This window comes from Xenopus laevis, chromosome 2S, assembly GCF_017654675.1.
Source record: "Xenopus laevis strain J_2021 chromosome 2S, Xenopus_laevis_v10.1, whole genome shotgun sequence".
Classification (NCBI taxonomy): domain Eukaryota; kingdom Metazoa; phylum Chordata; class Amphibia; order Anura; family Pipidae; genus Xenopus; species Xenopus laevis.
Window position 1 is genome coordinate 117918047 of NC_054374.1, and position 19286 is coordinate 117937332.

Below are 19286 nucleotides of genomic sequence, written 5' to 3' on the forward strand. Positions count from 1 at the left end.
TTTCCTTGTGAAAAACCAGACAGGTGGAGTTCTGAGAAAGAAAGCTGCATTGTGGGTAAACATCACGGGGCATTGCATATTATATATATAATACACAAAAGCCATGAATATCCTGTAAATTATATCCTTATAAACGGTGAGTAGTGATGTCATCAGTTATAAACGGTGAGTAGTGATGTCATTTCTGTCACATGACTCACTAAAATTTGTGTATTATAATAAATAAAGTACCCCCAGTTGTAAAATATGAGGATATTAGAAGTTACCTCGGAGTTCCATGACCTGTATAAAAACACTCGGCCTTCGGCCTCGTGTTTTTATATGGTCCTGAAACTCCTCGGTAACTAATAATATCCTTATATTTTACAAGAGGGGGTACTTTATTCACTATATATTATATGTAGCATATATAATAATATATATTATATATATATTATTATAATTACGGAACGGCCCATAGACTCCATTATAATCAAATAAGCCAAATATTTCTTTGTAATGATAAATCAGTACCTTGTATTTGATCCAAAATATGAAATAATCAATCCATGGGGCAAATACGCTAACCGGCGAAAATTCGCCAGCGACAGCTTCACAGCAATCGCAACACTTCGCATTACATTACACAAGCCCAGGGACCCTTAATAAATAAAATAGAGTTGTTAATATGCCCTATGCACATGAGCCCACTATATATAGTTTATGTGCCATATGTTAGAAAATGGAGGGGGGAACCTGGTTACCCCAAAAAAAATTTACGGACATTTGCAGGCTATGACACTAGAAAAATGTTGCACTTAAAATTGAGGAAGTCCTATGCACTTCACCTGGTCTGAGGCAAGGTGAGGCAAGTCTGGCGAATGAGGTAACCTTATGTAAAATCTGCATCTTAGTGAATTTTGCGTTCGCCAGAGTGAAAATTCGTCTGTCGTTAGAGTGCGAAGCAACGCTAGTGTCTATCTCCTTCGCTAGCGAAGTGACGCCTGTGCCCGAAAATATGCAAAGTTCCGAAATGACGTCACGCTGACAAATTTTCGCTAACGTTAGTCATTTTGCCCTTTAGGGAATCTGCCCCAATATTGGAAGAAAAATCTGATTATTGTGGTTATTTAATGTTTAATGTTTAAATGATTTGCTAATAGACTTAAGGTATAAAGACCCAAATTATAGAAAGGTCCGTTATCAGGAAAACCCCAGGTCCCGAGCATTCTGGATAACAGGTCCCATATCTGTAGTATGTGCTCTTATTGAAAACAAGCTGAAGGGAAATGTGGCATCTGTACAGGGTTCTGTGCCTTGCTGTGTATTATATTTGCATGATTAATCTGCAGTATGTGCAGACATCTTACTACTCATTTTATATGCTCTGTAACTCCTAATTATTCCCATGTGTTTTAGATTGACATCAGTTCTATTTTTATCCTGGAACCGTATGAGACGTACATTTATATAATGTGCTATCTTACTATTGTGCATAAATAAATTTTGCTGTGTGTTGGAATTCTATGTAAGAGAGGGCATTTTCTTTACTGCACTAAAAATAACACACAGGCACCAGTGCCCTGACAGCTACAATGTGGAAGCAGCAGTATAATATAACAAATAATCCATCTTCTTTTATCGACATAAAGGGGGTTATTTATCAAAATCCAAAGATATCAGGTATCTGCACAGGTTGTTTCCCCTTATTTATCAACACTTTCCTGTGCGGGAAAAAACTTGAAAGAATCGTGAAAATCGAATCTTACAAATTTTCGGCCCGAAAACCACAAAATCTTCGGATTATTGCACGAAACCCAGCGAGATCAGGATATCTTTGCCACTTCTCCCATCGACTTATATACAACCTCGGCAAGTCTGAGAAGCCGGATTTTCAAATTCTGACTTTTCCATCCTTGCGGTTTAATAAATCCCGAATTTTTTTTTTCGAGTTTTTGGCATTCGGACTTTAAAAATAAAATAACCCCCATAAAGTGCATTTTTTGTTGCAGCTCTGCAGAAAAAATGAGTTTTAGAAGAAGAGGGACCCATTAGAAAAACAATGAAATGAGGGATTCTAGATATTAAACTACAATACCAAGAATTCCTTGGCAGTGTTGGCTGTTCAAGGGATGCTGGGACTTGTAGTTAAAAATAGCAAGGGTGACAGGTATAATCATGGACAGGCCAAGCGTGTGGGGTTGCTTAGGACCAGCTCTCAGATGTGCACAGATGATGAGCAAACATTCACCCCACCTACATGCTGCACACACACGTGGGTGGGAACAAGGGTAGGTGAAAGAAGAGGTACATGTCTTCCCCCCCCCCACTGCTGCACCCTAGGCACATGCCTCTTCTGCCTACCACTAGTTCCGCCCTGGGTATATATAGTGAATAAAGTACCCCCTATTGTAAAATATAAGGATATTATAAGAGGCAAAAGGCCGAGTGCATTTATACTGGTCATGGAACTCCAAGGTTACTTCTAATATCCAACAAGGGATAATTTATTTATTATAATACACAAGTTGATATATGATAAATTTTGATATTTAGATTTTTGAATTTGGACTATTCCCTATTTGAAGTACACAAAAGATAGGTTGAAATCCAAATTTTTTTTCATTCGAAAATTCACCTCGACCTTTGATAAATCTGCCCCCTAATGTACTAGGGGATGATTTAATCTCTTATTTAACCCAAGATAAAAAGATTTAAGTAGCATTACATTAAAACCAATCAGAGAAAGTCAGAAGTAGAGCTATATATCCCATAGTGGCAAAAAAACTTTGATGCCAAATATTACTCTTGCACATCCCGTTCTTTGAAATCTAAAAAAATTATATGCATATAAGTACAGATGTAAGAACTCTTAGATTGGGACCTGGGGTTTTTTAGGTAAGGGATTTTTATGTAATTTGTTTAACCATACCTTAAGTCTGATAAAAAAAACTTAATAACCCCAATAGGATTGTTTATTTTTGCCACCAATATAGATTTATGCAGCTTAGTTGCCATCAAATAAAAGTTACTGTTTTATAACCACCATTTTTTAGTAAAAAAATAAAACTCAAATTTTTTCCAAGTCCTGCTGAGTTCATGTATAAGTGAATGGCAGATGTCCAGCTGATCTATGTTGGGTTTCGTTCAATAAATCAGAAAAAAAAACGGAAAAATGGCACAGGTCTTATTCCGCACAAGAAATTTTTGTGTAAATGTAATGATAACTAGAGGCAAATATCTGTGCGGATTTGGTTGGAGTGGTTTACAGAAAATAGTGAGAACATTTTGGATTTTGTTATATCCTGTATGTCCCTGCCATACAAATAAAACAGAGTAAACAAGGGTTCATTTAATTTGTACTAACTAGTACAGAAAAAAAGGCACCAACCTTGTACTTTGCAACCTATAGCAAGAGAACTCACTGGATATGGCAGCCACTTTAAAGGGATACTGTCATGGAAAAACATGTTTTTTTCCAAAACACATCAGTTAATAGTGCTGCTCCAGCGGTATTCTGCGGCTTTTTTTTGTATTCAATTTTGAAATCTGACATGAGGCTAGGCATTTTGTCAGTTTCCCAGCTGCCCTAGTCATGTGACTTGTGCCTGCACTTTAGGATGGAACTACTTTCTGGCAGGCTGTTATTTCTCCTACTTAATGAAACTGAATCAGTCTCAGTGGGACTTGACTTTTACTATTAAGTGTTCTTAGATCTACCAGGGAGCTGTTATCTTGTGTTAGGGAGCTGCTATCTCATTACCTTCCCATTGTTGTTAGGCTGCTGGGAGGGAAAGGGGGTGATATCTCTCCAACTTGCAATATAGCAGTAAAGAGTGATTGAAGTTTATTAGAGCACAAGTCACATGACTGGGGGCAGGGGAAATTGACAAAATGTCTAGACCTATGTCAGATTTCAAAATTGAATACAACAAAATCTGTTTGCTCTTCTGAAAAATGGATTTCAGTGCAGAATTCTGCTGGAACAGCACTATTAACTGATTCATTTTGAAAAAAACATGTTTTCCCATGACAGTATCCCTTTAACCTAACTATTTGTTTTGAACTACATAGATATAATGAGGCACATGGGGCTAACTGTAGGCCTTTAGCCTAAATTGTTTGTGGAGTTTCTGTAGTACAAGAAAGCAGGCCTAAAGTACGTGTTTTGGTATCTAGCTCACAGACTCAGGGGCGCTCCACCATTGAGGCGAATTGAGGCGCTCGCTTCAGGCAGCAGTGCCCCCCTAGTTGCCACCGGTAACTAAGAGCCGAATTTCCGCTTTTCAACCTGGAAATTCGGCTCTTCTAGTGCAGAGTGAGTGATTGCGCTCTCTGCACTAGCAACGTGGAATACCCCCGACTCCTCCAACGAGACATGGACCGCCCCCGACCCCCTCCGGCGCTGAAGAGGTGAGTGCCATGGGGAGGGCAAAAGGAAGGTCGACTCAGGCGGCAAAATGACCAGGATCGCCCCTGCACAGACCTAGAAATAATCTAAAGATCAACAGAAAAAAAATTATCAATTCCCTGTGCCAGTAGCATAAAAACCGCCTGACCCAGAATGTGCAGGCGCAGGATAAGAAACAAATTCAGAGCTTTATATTTTAGGAAACTGACCTGCAAACTTTGCATTTCACAGGGAACATGACTCAGGGCATTGAGATATGTATCTATAAATTGTACCTCCCATTATAATGTAACATGTGAAGCAAAAACATTCATACTGTATAGAGATCCTGTAACACTAGAGACAGGGCCGCCGTCAGGGGGCACAGGGGGTACAAGTGTACCGGGCCCAGGCCTGAAGGGGGGCACAGCAGTGCTGAACTTTTCAAAAGAGCCAGGCCCCCCTTGACAGCGCCGAAGCCGTGCCGCCTCCTTCCGAAGTCCCGAACAGCCAAAGTGCCAAAAAAGCCGAACAGCCGAATCGGCAAAAAGACCCGAAGCCACGAAAACAGCCGAAATTGTAGTCCTGAAGTGGTAAAAAGATCCAAAGTCACAAAAAGGAGGCGAAGTTGAAGTCCTAAAGCCACGAGTTCAGTTCCTCTGAACACCAATGTGTGTTTTTTTATTTTTTAATCCCCTTGCCACCAATGTATTATTTTAATACTCTATAGGCCCCTGCCACCAATGTTTTTTTAAAAAAAATATTCTTTGGGGCCCAAATTTGTTTTAACTTGTAAGGGGGTCCCTGGCGCCAATGTTTTTTAAAAAAATATTCTTTGGGGCTCCATTTTTTTTAACTTTTAAGGGGCGCCCTGGCGCCAATGTTTTTATTTTAACTTATAGGGGGGACCTGGTCCCCAATAGCTTTTTATAACTTACTTACCTTTTTTAGTGCTAATGTCTGTGATGTGGAGTGGGTGGGATCTGGGGCAGGGCTTGGGGGCAGGGCTTGGGGGCTGGGTGGGCGGGAAAATTTTGATGATTTCTAATGGTGGCCCTAATTAGAGATGTATATTTATGCACTTGGATAGAACATTAATTGGCGTCATGTATAAAGAGGATGCCAGTGTCAATTATTGAACATTTTTATTTTTGATGTTCCGCTTTCTGGTCTCTTTTCACAGTGAACATAAAAGCTAATATGGTTTGAGGCTATAGATTAACGAAGAGAGACCTCACTAAATGCTTACAATCTTTGGGAATATGTACATGATCTCCCGGTGAAGTAACTTGTATAACTACATTAAACCACCTTGGTATCAAAAATGATATGCCCAGAGGCAGAAGCAGACATACGTTTACTTATTGCTTGTATAGAAAAAGGGATGAGCCAAGCACTTAAAAATAGGAAAATTAATAAAGTGATTCTAAAGACGAAAACAGGCACAATTTTTAAGCCATCTGCCATATAGTTGGTATAGAGCAGGGAACCCCCAACCTTTTTTACCCATGAGCCACATTCAATTGTAAAAGAAGCTGGAGAGCAACATAACCATGCAACAGTTCTTGGGGGTGCCAAATATGAGTTGTGATTGGTAGCCCCTATGTGGACTGGTAGCCTATAGGAGGTTCTGTTTGTTAGTACACCTGGTTTTTATACAACCAAAACTTGCCCCCAAGTCTGGAATTCAAAAATAAGCTTCTGCTTTGAGGCCACTGGGAGCAACATCCAAGGGGTTGGAGAGCAACATGTTGCTCGCTAGCCACTGGTTTTGGATCACTGGTATAGAGTATATATTTATGGTTTTCATTCCTACTTGGTCACTACATGCATGTTATATTTTCTCTGTTTTAGGAATATTAAGGATGTCTGTGTAAAGGTAATATTAGAGACACCAGCAGCATGAACTAGCAAGATGGTCATTTGCACCGTAGAGTTACTTCTCTCAATTTGCACAACTTAGCTTTCATGTATCACCATAACCTGATCTTTCTAACTCCACTCGAGAACCTTAGTCCATTCCAGCCACACCCTGTTACTTCCAGCCATGTACTTAATACAGTACAGTACAACACGTATAAGAAACATGAGACAGTTATGCTTTATATGTGGTGCTAACTAATAAGCCAATAAAATAATAGTTTACTACATTACAATTTCATGTAAACATGGCCAGCTGGCAGATATTGTTGCTCTGCAATTTCCAGCATAACAGAAACTTCCTGACCAACAGTAAGAAGGTTATTTACTAAATTCCAAAAAATTCCTCACTATTTTCTTAAAACCACCTTGACCAAACTCCCATCCACATGTTTAGCATATTTATCAATAAATGAACTTAAAAAAAATCTGGTGCGGGAAAAGACTCGATAAAATCGTGAAAAAATTCAAATCGTTCGTGTTTTTCGGATTCGAGGCTCAGAAAATAATACTGTTGGTCAGGAAGTTTCTGTTATGCTGGAAATTGCGCAAACTCACCAGGCGTAAGGGTGCGAAGTAACACTAGCGAATTTACGCCAGCGTCCGTTAGTGAATTAACGCTAGCGTTAGGCGCTTCGTCCTTTAGTGAATTTGCCCCATAGGAGTTTTAGTTGTTTGAAGGTAAACAAGGACAAAGAGGACCTGTCACCAGAAAAAAATATTCCAAATCCTATTTTATCACATTAGTCAAGCAAAATAAACTTTACTTACACTATATCGATTTTTTTAATCTTTTTTCCTTCAGTCAGGGAATTCATAATTATAGCAAGCAGGCAGGAGCCATTTTGTGGACACTGTTATTAAGACAAGCCTTGCATCATCTCAAAATCTTGTTGTGCACCAGAATTGGGGACCTGATGTCCATCCCCATGCCCTGGTTATACAATTAAATGGTAAAAAGAGCGGGGGAATGTGGGGAGAGCAGTGACATGTAGTAAGTGCTGATGGAAAGTGAAAGTAATTGGCTGCCCCACCTCTATGCCTAAGGCATAGAGGAGGGGCAGGCAATATTTGATTGACAGCTGAGATTTTTAAATGAGTTTACAACAGCAATGAATGTTTTAATGAAAATAAGGATTTGGGTTTCATGTTTAATTTGAAATGGACATTTATTATACAGCTTTTTATGGGTGCCCTTTAAGGGTAGAACTACACAAATGCTTTTACCTGCGATAGCATCCTTTCCGACGCGCTGAGATGAATCGTAGGCGTCATGTCGCGGCGAATCTTAGGTAAGTAATAGGAATGTCGGACGTTGCTGCGTGCATACACAACATGCAGCGCTCGCATCCGACATTCCTATTACTTACCTTAAATTCGGCGCATCCACCGCGACGTCTGCGATTCATCTCATCGCTTCGGAACGGATGCTATCGCAGGTAAAAGTGCTCTGGTTTTTCTACTCTACTTCTACTAGAGGAATATTAATGAGCTGGAAAGACTTGTCACTAAACTGGTAAAATGGAATTATCTATGAGGTATGCTATTAAGGTTAAGGTTGATATAAAGGCTTTACTTTTTTGCATGTCCCTAGTTTTCCAGTAAAAACTATGAATTTTCTTTCTTACCATTAGGAACTCCATCCACATCATTGTTCTATCAATCAGTCTGTCTGCATATTAAGACAAACTACTCGATAGGCCAATGACAAAATTGTTTTATTTGCTGCTACAGCAGATATCAGTTTTTCTGTCAATGCTGCTTTTTTATGAAATGTAACAAGCTGATCATGCTGCCAACTTAAGCTGCAAATTAGATGTGGAACCATTTGGAAAGTACTTAATAACACAGACAATTCTCAGGGGAAAGACTGGTTAAGTATTTGGAATTCATGGCACATACAGGTATTCAGAATGAATCACTTGTTATCTGATGCGCCTTTGACCATTCATTAAATCTTCCTTGTGCAGAGGGCAGTGACAAGTCACACAAGGCCAAGCATTTGGCTGAGAACCTGTCACTTCTTATTGATTTGCCTGTTATTTGTTTCAGATCACTTTGACATTATTTCCTTAAAACTAGGATTTGCTACACTCTGCCAGGATTGGCATATAGTCTGTGCTGTCATAAAAAGCTGAAAAAATGGCAAATATGTATGTAATTACATGAATCTTACATTGTAAATTAAACTGTTAACTTGGGAAATGTGGAAACGTATTATTCATAAAAACCCTTCTTTCCTACATTTGCCCAGAAAGCAAATTTCATGTTAAGTTATGACTACAAGGTTTAAACTCTAAATAATGAAGCATTTGTAACTCCTGTATTTGTCAGTATTTATTTTGCAATATGTTTGTTCCATAAATGTGCTTTTACAGCAGTGTCAAATATGTTGGCACTTTATATTATTATTATTAATAATAATTATTATTATAATAATAATAATTGTTTTTATATTTAAAAAAGTCGTTTGACCATAATATTTGTGACCATGTGATCATTATTGTATCCTCATCATGTGTTAAATGAAAGTGGGAATGACATAGTAAAAGTAATATCCATAAGGAATTTCAATAATCAAGTGCGTGGTAGATATATGTGGAATAAATGCATTTATGAAAGACTATTAAAGGAACATTCACACCAAAAAATGTTTGGTATGAATGTTGCCATGGGTTACTGCCCAGGTGCAAATTTGCCCAGTGTTTATAAATAAGCCCCTGTGTGTGTAAACAAAATAGGGGCCTCAGATGCCAAGCTCCACTAGGGCAGGGACTGATGAGTACAGGTATGGGATCCGTTATCTGGAAATCCATTATTCAGAAAGCTCAAATTATGGGATGGCCATCTCCTGTAGACTCCATTTTATCCAAATAATCCATATTTTTAAAAATGATTTCCTTTTTATCTGTAATAATAGAGTCGTACCTTGTAATTGATGCAAACTAATCCCAGGTCCCGAGCATTCTGGATAACAGGTCCCATACCTGTATAATGTCTGTAAAGTGCTACAGCATATGCCAGCCCTTTATGAAGAGTATCCCAGGAGTACAGAGAGGGGGTGTCACATGCACATTTTTACTGTATATGAGCACAATGTATAATCAACTGGACATTGTTATGGAACATGAGTCATTCTTACCTCAACAAATAACATATTGTTTTGTAATTAAAACAAGCAAAAGGTATGTTCAATACAATCCTATGCATTGGTAATGTTAAACAAGGGGTATAGAACAGTATAGAATGTAGAAGAGCGAAAGAGATTAAAATTACTTATTATTGGTTTGCCCAAAATGCAGTGCTGAGCAGGTTTCCAGTACTATGAAATGCTCCAAAGTCACTGCTTAGTTAGGTGACTGGGGCTGTTCTCAGTATTGTCAGCCAAAAAGACTGCATTGTCAAGGCCATCCCCTTGTAAAGCCTCTTGGCATGTGTTTTGCTTGATCTCTGATGGAATTACCTGATTTCATTGGACAGACAGGCCTGTGGTTTTGGGGTAAATGAATAGCTGACTGAAGTTCTGTATCTTTGAAAACCTCTAGATATGTGTTTTGTTGTGTTTCTTCATATGGAATGCCAAAATGTAATTTTTGTAGCTTGGAACCTATGTATTGACAACAATAAGTAATTGCTGACCACCTCCCAGAAGGATAATCACTGAAACGTTTCCTGTAGTCCATGCCTAAATGGAACAACAAAAAACAATAGTGGTAAAGGAGATCTATTGCTCACCAAACAATAAAGCTGGCCATAGACGCAAAGATCCGATCGTACGAATCAACGTACGATCGGACTTTCCCATCTCCCGACCTTCCACTAACCATTCAGATCAAAGTCTTTACCATTTCGATCAAATAAGAACAGATCACCCAATGTTCTGCCCCTGACAGCAATCGTACGATACTTATGTCTGACAACACTAGTGACAGTCTCCCTCTGAAAATCGTACGATCGGCAATACACGCAGAGATATTATCGGCAGGCAACAGAAATTTTCTAACCTGTCCGATCGACCAAACGACCGATCTCCGACGGACGAAAAATGTCGGGACTCTCCACACACGGTCCGAAAATCGTACGAATCCACGATTCGTACGATCGGATCTTTGCGTCTATGGCCAGCTTAAGGCTAATAATCCTACAACATTTTTTTTGACTGTACCAGCCCAAGGCCAACACAGCCCTTTAGCAGTGAAGATCTGTGTTGGTGAAGCTGCCCTTTGTAGATTTCCATCTTCTCTGCAGATTCAGCATATACATAGTGTATAGTATGTATACAAAGCTGGTTAGCAATGCATTCATATCCACACCATGTGGTAACATAGAAACTAATGAATTCTGCATAACAATTGATTAATAAGTGGTACCTTCTATGACAGATATAACTTCACTGAGCATGTGCAGGGTCACTGGCACTCCAAATGTAATAGGGCTGCCGAACTTCTGGGCTGTTACTATTCACTATATAATACAAAAGCATTTCTGCAAATGTTCTTGTTTTTTAAGGCTTTAGTTCTCCTACAATATGATCATAAAATAGGCAGTATTACAACTTTGCTTTTTTTTACACATCTGTTCTATTCCTTTATGAAGAATTTTTGCAGAGTGCCCACTTTGCCCATTCACTGAAAGGGTCATTCAAGGCCCAAAACATGTTACTAATCAAGCTAGCATGAGATAACACTTTAGAAATTATCTTAATTCATGTTTTCTTTTAACTGCAGCATGAATCTCAAAAGAGTTTGCTCTGCCATATTTTAATTAAGATAATTTGCATAATTCTATTCTCTTTGACAGAAGTGTGGTAAGCCACGGTATGATACTGCACTGAAAGATAGATGTCTGGTGCAAAGCAGATAACAATGTGTACAAGGAAGTATTGAATTCCTGAAAAGGTATATTGACTTAAATTCTTTTGTGGTTGCCCTTAGCATTCTGCTAATGCTGCGAGGGTCATTTTACTTCTGATGAGTTTATGAATAATATAAGAAAACTCCAAATGCTTCAACATGGACTTTACTTTCCCACTTCTAGACAGACCTAGGTGACCTTGCAGTATGGTAACTGCGTCTGGCAGCAAAAATAAAAATTCATAATTTTTACAGAAATTTAAAAAAAAATTGGTGGATGCACTTATTTACTTAATTAACAGGGATACTATTATCCTGATAGTTACTGCAGAGGTCTGACAATTGTCAGAGTTAATTAATTGCAAAAAGAAGTGTTTTGAGAGAAAAGTACCCCGCTTGTAACTCACATATCAGGTAGCATTGGTCACTGTAGAATATAGTTAGTCCCTACTCAGTATTTGAGAAGTTATAAAACTTCTCTATATATGAAGGATTTTTAAATCAATGATTCTCATACGTTAGCGAATCAATCTAAAGCACAGTGCATTTAATTTAGTTAATTATTAACTAAATTAAATGCACTGCACTTTAGATTGATTCTCTAACGTATGAAAATCATTGATTTAAAAATCATTAATATATAGAGAAGTTTTATAACTTCTCAACCACTGAGTAGGGACTAAAGGTCCCCATAGACGCAAAGATTTTTCTTGCCGAACGACCGATTTTAGCGAGGTCTGACCAATCCTTCGAAATTATCGTGCGTTGAGTGGGATTTCGAACGATCGTACATCTTAAAATTTGTCAGAAAATTGATCGGCCAGGTTAAAAAATCTTTATCGGCCCAGTGCACTCTATCTATGTTTGCAGGAACAAGCAGGCAGCTACCCTTTGTTTTCCTGGCAAATGGTCTTTTTAGTTGATGGACAATTCGTACGATCGTTTCGAGATAATCGTGGTCTCGCAATGACGATCGGATCTTTTAAAAATCTTTACATTTATGGCCAGCTTCACTATCTTCTACAGTGACCAGTGCTACCTTATATGTGAGTTACAAGCGGGGTACTTATCTCTCAAAACACTTCTTATTTCAGAGCCCTGTAAAAATATATTGATATTTTCAAGCTGTAGCACTGGCCTGAAGAATCCCTTGTTCTAAACCTTTACTGAATAGGGAGACTGGAGTAATGGGTATCATGGCTTACTTCTATGAAGTATTTAAAATGCTGATGTGTACTGTAGGTGTTGTAGAAATATACATGTGTCTATTTTAATTCAGTGTAAAATATATATATAAAAGGCTTGCTGTGTCTGGGAAACTATTGCATGATCATTTAGTATTGAGCTGACTTTAAGAGTTGGTTGCTAGGTGTCATTATGGCAGTTTAGTGAACTAGCTGGCAGTTAATATTGTAGGAGTGAAACAGCTGATAATTAAATGCTTGTGTATTCTGGTTGAAAGAATACAGTTTTGGATAGGATAAAGCTTTGCTTTCGTATATATTTGGGAAAATGTTCCTCATGGAATTTCAGCTCTAGTTGGGAAAGAGGTAATTATGTTTTGGTTGCAAAAGATCCACATTATTTTCAGAGCAGTTGTCAAGTTATTGAATTCTTTGGTGTGTTTTGGTGACAGCAGATGTTTAGAGATTGTTTACAAGAAAATACAGGTTTGACAAAAAGGGATTTCAGAAGCCTCAAGCAGTAGAAATAAAAGACGAGCAAGAAAATTGAATTACATTCAATTTAAGCTTTTACGAGCACGCCATGTCTTTTATGTTGTATGTGAGCGGGGTGGACAAGGATCTCTGCAATTTAATTTTACCAGCCTACAAGTTGGTTACAGTGTTAAAACAAATAAAGAAGAAAAGGAAAGAAGTTAATGGTGTGGGTTAGTGCCATATAATAATTCATGGAGTAAAGTTTGATTCTACTAAAAAATTGTAAAACAATCCTCAAATCCTAGACATAATAGGTTTATTAATATTAAGAATAGAGCACTGTGCATCTTCTGCAGCAGTAAGTAGTTGATCAGTTGATCGTATATCTTCATCACCACTGATAGTCCCAGTGGTGGAAGTTGGACAGTATTAAACCAACCATATTGACAGTCATTGCCCTATCGAATTCACAATTGTAAAAATCTCCTAATCTAAGTTTATTTACATTTTTTTAAAAAAAAGACGAATAAAGCTTTCAAGCAAATACACACTGAACGTGTGTGGATATTATGAGTAGTTGAATATTCCATACACAATACCCCAGGTATCGAGCATTTCAGCCTGTGGAATCTCCAAAAGGCATTATTCCCTAGACATTTTGGGGCTGATTTATCAAAGGTTGAATATTTTTTATTACCTCGAAACTCGAATAGTATCTTATTTGAGAAAAAAACATCTTAAACTTGATCGAATATTACCAACCCGAAAACATGAATCGAATTGTAATCAAATTAGTCTAAACTCGTATGTCAGGGAGGCTATTAGCATCTTCATATGGGTCACTGGACCTCTGCTACATAAACTCGGCCGGTTTTAGGTGGCGAATAGTTGAATTTGAGACCCAGGGTCAAGGTATGATTAATCTCGAATTCAGATTATTCCCAAATCGAATTTGTGAGTTTTGACCAAATATCCAACTTCAAAATTCGAATTAGAATTTTCAATTCGAACCTTAATAAATCTGCCCCTATATATTGCAAACGGGGGAATTATTTTTTTTTTAATTAAACTTGACCGATAAAATGCTGATGAATAAAAATGGCATTTGCTAGTATTAATAGAAATGAGAACATTACACCTTCAGCTTTCTGTGATGTTTATGTTAAAATACTTTCTTCATAATTGAAAGCTACCGGCTTGTCCTTTCAATTAGTGAATTTGGTGCGTTCCTGTTTTTTTTCTTGTTTAGTTACAGAAGTAAACAACATTTCAGCTATGACAATGTCTTATTGAATAATCCTCCTATAAAGACTGGCCTAATAGCAATGAATGTGATATTCAAGTCACTGCCTGATCTGGCCTCAATACCTGGGAGACTATAAAAGAATAGCAGACTCAACACTATAGGCTGCATGGTTATCTGCATTACAATGCAACTGGCCAAAGCTCTTATTTCAGTGTCAAAAGATTATTAAAAATATGTTTTGCAGGATTAAATTGGTTTCTATGATGGAGAATTATCTTTTTATATGAGTCTGACTGTACATTATAGCACATATTTCCTTCGTGCCTGGGAAATTATTGTTAGTAAGCTTGTAACTAGCAGGTTTTACCCAGCAAACCAGTGGAGGAATAGTTAAGTTATACAAACTGTTAATAGCTACAAAACACTAAGATATATATTAGCCTCTAATCATGTCGCTACAGTTCATTAAATCTGTCTTTTCTGCAGTGCTCTGTATGGTTGTTTGTCTCTATGAGCTTACTGCATGAGGTAGAATAACCCCCTTTTATTTTTCTTTGGCCTCCCCAGGGATATGCAGGAGTCTGTGCTCATTCTTCCCTGTCGGCAAACTGGTCAGCCGTAGGATTGGTTTATATGGTATGCCCCTACTTTTGCTGTAAAACTTTACTGGATGTGTCTGAAATCACAAAGAAAAATGACTTTGTTCTCAGCCGAAATGCTTCCAGCCCAGTCTTAACTCAGTTTCCAAACCACTGAAAGAGGAACGCCCTAGATGTTCAATCCATCCTTCATTCTGTCTGCTAGCTTGTCTTTATTTAAACTCTTAACAAAAGGCAAAACCAACTCACTGTACAACTTAGTAACTACGGCTTTGGGTTGGATTTTTTCTAAGCACTGGAGCATTGTAGCAATATGGATGTGGCATTCACATATTACAGAATATAATTGAGGACTGTAGGATTTCTTGGATCATTTACTGTGAAGCATCTGTAGTGTATTCCCAAATGATCATGCTTGTGTTTGATACAAGCTTGATACTGCTTGATACTGTTTGATACTGCTGTATTTTAGGCAGTGCACTCACCTTCAAGCCCCATGTACAGGAAGTGAAATAGTGTGTGTGGTAGGAAGTGACATCATATGCACGCACATTATGTCACTTCTTACCATGCACGCACTCTATGGCCCTCCAGATACCCCTCCTCACCCCCTTCCTCTGTCACCAGATTTAGTAATTAAGCGGTGGCCATATAGGCACCCGAGGATCACCCCCAAAAAGGTGTCGCCCTAGGTACTGTCCCTCGAGTGCCTAAATGGTATATACGACCCTGTATGTACCATAACATATAGCATTAACATTGCTTTTATAGTGTTGTGTGCATGAATTGAATTCTAACCTGAGAGTTTGTATATTTGCCAGTGTAAGTTTCTCTTAGGTACTCAAGTTTTCTCTCAACACACACACACACACAAATACAGTCATGGTAGCTAGATCATGGTGAAAATATCCCTTAGAGAAGGGATCCCCAGTCTTTTGAACCTGTGAGCAACATTCAGAAGTAAAAGGAGTTGAGGAGCAACATAAGCATGAAAAATGTTCTTGGGGTGCCAAATAAGTGCTGTGATTGGCCATTTGGCAGCCCCTATGTGGATTGTCAACCTACATTGAGGCTCTGTTTAGCAGTGCACCTGGTTTTTAGGCACCTAACACTTGCCGCCAAGCCTGGAATTCAAAAATAAGCACCTGCTTTGAGGCCACTGGGAGCAACATCCAAGGGGTTGGAGAGCAACATGTTGCTCACCAGCTACTGGTTGGGGATCACTGTCCTAGAGTGTGTTGTATGGTAGAGAACTCAAATAGTTAGCTACACAAGTGTAGGTACTGATGTGAATGATGAGCAATCACTGTAAAAAGCCCTGCCTAAATATGCCAGTGCTATGTAAATAAAGGATATTAAATAAAATAAATTCTTGCATATTACTTGTTTGTATTGTACTCAACTGTATAATAAGGTGGCATTAATAAATACTTCATAACAATAATATAATGAATAATAGATACAGTATATATTATTACCAATATACTGCAAAAAAAAAAAAAGAAAAACACAGGACTGCATTCGGTGGGGCTTTTGGAAGAAATGCATAAAAACCTTATAATGTGAATTTATAAAGCTATTTCTTAACTCAAGATATTTCTTTTGTGGTGCTGTGCCAATGACACAGGTTGAAAGGATGATTTAATTCTACTTTTTCCCCATTCACAATAACAAATAGCTGGCAGGAGTTTAATATGAACTAATCATAATTGTACTGTCCAGCACTGAAGTGTACTCTAATGGTTACTGATATCTTTTTAAATAGCATTTTGTGAAATCAATTTCAGAACATGTCTAGTACAGTGAAATTTTGTCAGGGTACACCTATTAATGTCTCAGATTTTATTCACAGTTGAAGACATTCACTTTAATAAGCTGGTTAAACTGCTGTCTACACTCAGCAATTTGGAAGCTAAAATGTATACATCCAATAAATATAATCAGTATTATGAGAAAATACTGAGAAATGGTATCTAACTTTGGTGCCCTTTTTTTCTAACTGAATTTCAATTTGGAAATATGTTTTAGAATTGTTTTTTGTCCTCCAACATGTTTTTCCTTTTTTTCACGTCTCTTCTGTTTTTCTTTCTTATAGAACTGACTCCTTGGAAAGCAGAATGTTAATGCTGGACGGGATGCCAGCAGTAAGAGTTAAAACAGAGCTCTTGGAATCTGAGCAAAGGGTAAGCAAATGGCTCTTATAAAATGCTTTTAAAAACTGGAATTTTATTTTAGTGGCTGTGTTTGAGAGCTGGTTTGGAACAATTTATGAACATAAGAAGGTACAGTATAATTCCAGGTTTTCAAGAAGATCAAGACGTAGTTAACTACAACAAAACCCTCTCAGGCACATCTTGATATCAACTTTTCCCTTTCACGGCTTTAAGTGAGGCTTACAATGTCAGTGGGGGTCTATACATTTGCTAGGCACCCCCAAGTGACTATTTCTACTTACCTGACACCCCAGGGTTTTTCTAGCTAGTTTTTCTAGCGAGTACTTTTTAAATATTTGAATTATTTGATTAAAATGGAGTTCATGGGAGACAGCCTTCCCATAATTCGGTGCGTCTGAGTTTCCTATACCTGTACTATATTTCTCATTTAATAGAATTAGGTAAGGAAGTAGTGGAAAAGTTACCTGAGCAGAGAAAATAAAACCATTGTCATTTTCAAATACATATTTCTGAAATAAACCTGTTTTTAATAAATCCCTTCTACATAGCCTTCCACCAGTTCAAAGTCAAGTTTTGATCCCTATCTCAAAAAAACTCAAAATAATAGCCAATACCTGACTTTATGCGAACTGTTCTTGAAGTTAAATCTGGCCTTTAGCTGTCCCTGAACTACATCTGCTAAGCAAACTATTACTCGTATCTGAAGGATGGCAGTTGCTGCTAATAAATGGGCTGTTCACCTTCAAAACACCATTTCAATTCAAGTATTTTCACATTTTTGATGAGAAATAAAGACTATTTTCAGTTGCTTTCCACCATTAATTTTTTTTTACTGTTTTTCCAAAATTGAAGTTTAAAGGAGAAGGAAAGGCTAAAACTAAGGAAGCTTTATCAGTAAGGCATATATAAATACACCAGTGAACCCTCAAAGAAATGCTGCTCTGAGTCCTCTGTCAAAAGAAATACAACATTTCTTTCCTTCTATTGTGTACACATGGGATTCTGTATCAGACTTCCTGTTTTCAGCATAAACCTCCAGGGCTAGGGCTTGAGCATGCTCAGTTTGCTCCTCTCCCCCTCTCTCCTCCCCTCCCTGCAGTAATCTGAGCCCAGAACTATGAGTGAGCATGGAGAGACTCAGGCAGGAAGTGATGTCACAACAAGCTAATATGGCAGCTGCTATCCTAAAGAAACAGAGAGAGTTTCTAGAGCTGTTTACGCAGGTGTGGTAAAGCATTATACAGAATAAATATAGTGTTGTAGCTTGCACTATTGTGGCTAATCTATCGGCAATAAATTGCTTCGGTAGCTTTCCTTCTCCTTTAAAGTTAAATGTTCGTGTCTCTCTAGTGTTTCAGTCTGGCAGCTCAGTGATCCAGGTGCAGATTCTGAACTGTTACAATTTGTTACATTTAGTTGATACATTTCTCAGCAGCATCTGTGGAATATTAGCAACTATTATATCAATACTAACAGCTGCCTTTAAAGACACTCAGGGATTTTGCTTTGCAGGGACAAAGATAAGAAATCTATCAACTAAATGTATCAATTTAGAACAGTTTACAGAGTCAGCAACCATCCCCAGGTGCTTTGGAAAGACATAAAAAAGTGAAAATTTTAATTTATACTATTAGAATAATAAATAAATATTAGAAAATCAGCCACAAATAGAAAGTGATTGAAAAAGGTATTTATAGTGTATATGGTGAACAATCTAAAACAAACTGAAGTGGGAAATGTGTTGGAAGGTGAACATCCCCTTTATGGTATAGGTGCAGCAGGTATAGATGCAGTTGCCAGACTAGAAAAAATTCTGGTTTATATACAGCTGGCATAAGAGTCCCATGAGTAGCATCCAGACGCCAGATACCCAGAAGTATCATAAGAAGGCAAAGAAGAATCACTCGCTGACTTTTAGCCTTATTCTCTCAGGTCTGGGAAGTCCTAAGTGGCCTGGGGATTGTTTCCCTCCGTAGCAGAAAGACATATACAGTTAAATAAGGTAATGCTAATATGGTGCCAGTTGACCATATTTTCATGTAATCAGCTTGTTAAGACAATATACAGTATCATTGGCGGAACTACCGGGGGAGCAGGGGGTGTGGGCGGGCCAGGGCCCGCACCCCCTCAGGAACCCCCGGCAGTCCGCGCAGTCCGTGCGCCTCTGTGCGGCGCATATTCCCGGCCAGTTTCCGGGTGTACGGAGGGGGCGGGGGCCCGGCTGCGCGTCCTAAGCCAGGGCCCGCCCCCCTCTAGTTACGCTTCTGTACAGTATATTAGAGATATTGTGGTAATGTTATAAATGGTCTTACGTTTGTTAATGTAATCAAAACAACCAATCAGCATTTAGTGGTCAGCTGTTTGAAAACATCTCGGTGGTTGCTTTCTGTTACTAGATGTGGGCAAATGTTAGACTTTTTATAACATTACCCTGTTAATTTACTTAGGGGTAGCCTTTAAGGTT

The 19286-nt window shown here is 38.2% G+C and overlaps 1 protein-coding gene across 3 annotated transcripts in view; it reads left to right on the forward strand.

Moving 5' to 3' along the window:
* The window catches only part of klf12.S (Kruppel-like factor 12 S homeolog), a 116835-nt gene that overhangs the window by 54310 nt on the left and 43239 nt on the right, over positions 1–19286 (forward strand). For all 3 annotated transcript variants that reach the window (XM_018249915.2, XM_041584334.1, XM_018249914.2), the window contains exon 2: positions 16744–16831. In XM_018249915.2, coding sequence (XP_018105404.1) covers positions 16766–16831 — 66 coding nt within the window. In that variant the 5' untranslated portion in view covers positions 16744–16765. The remainder of the gene's footprint in view (positions 1–16743; positions 16832–19286) is intronic.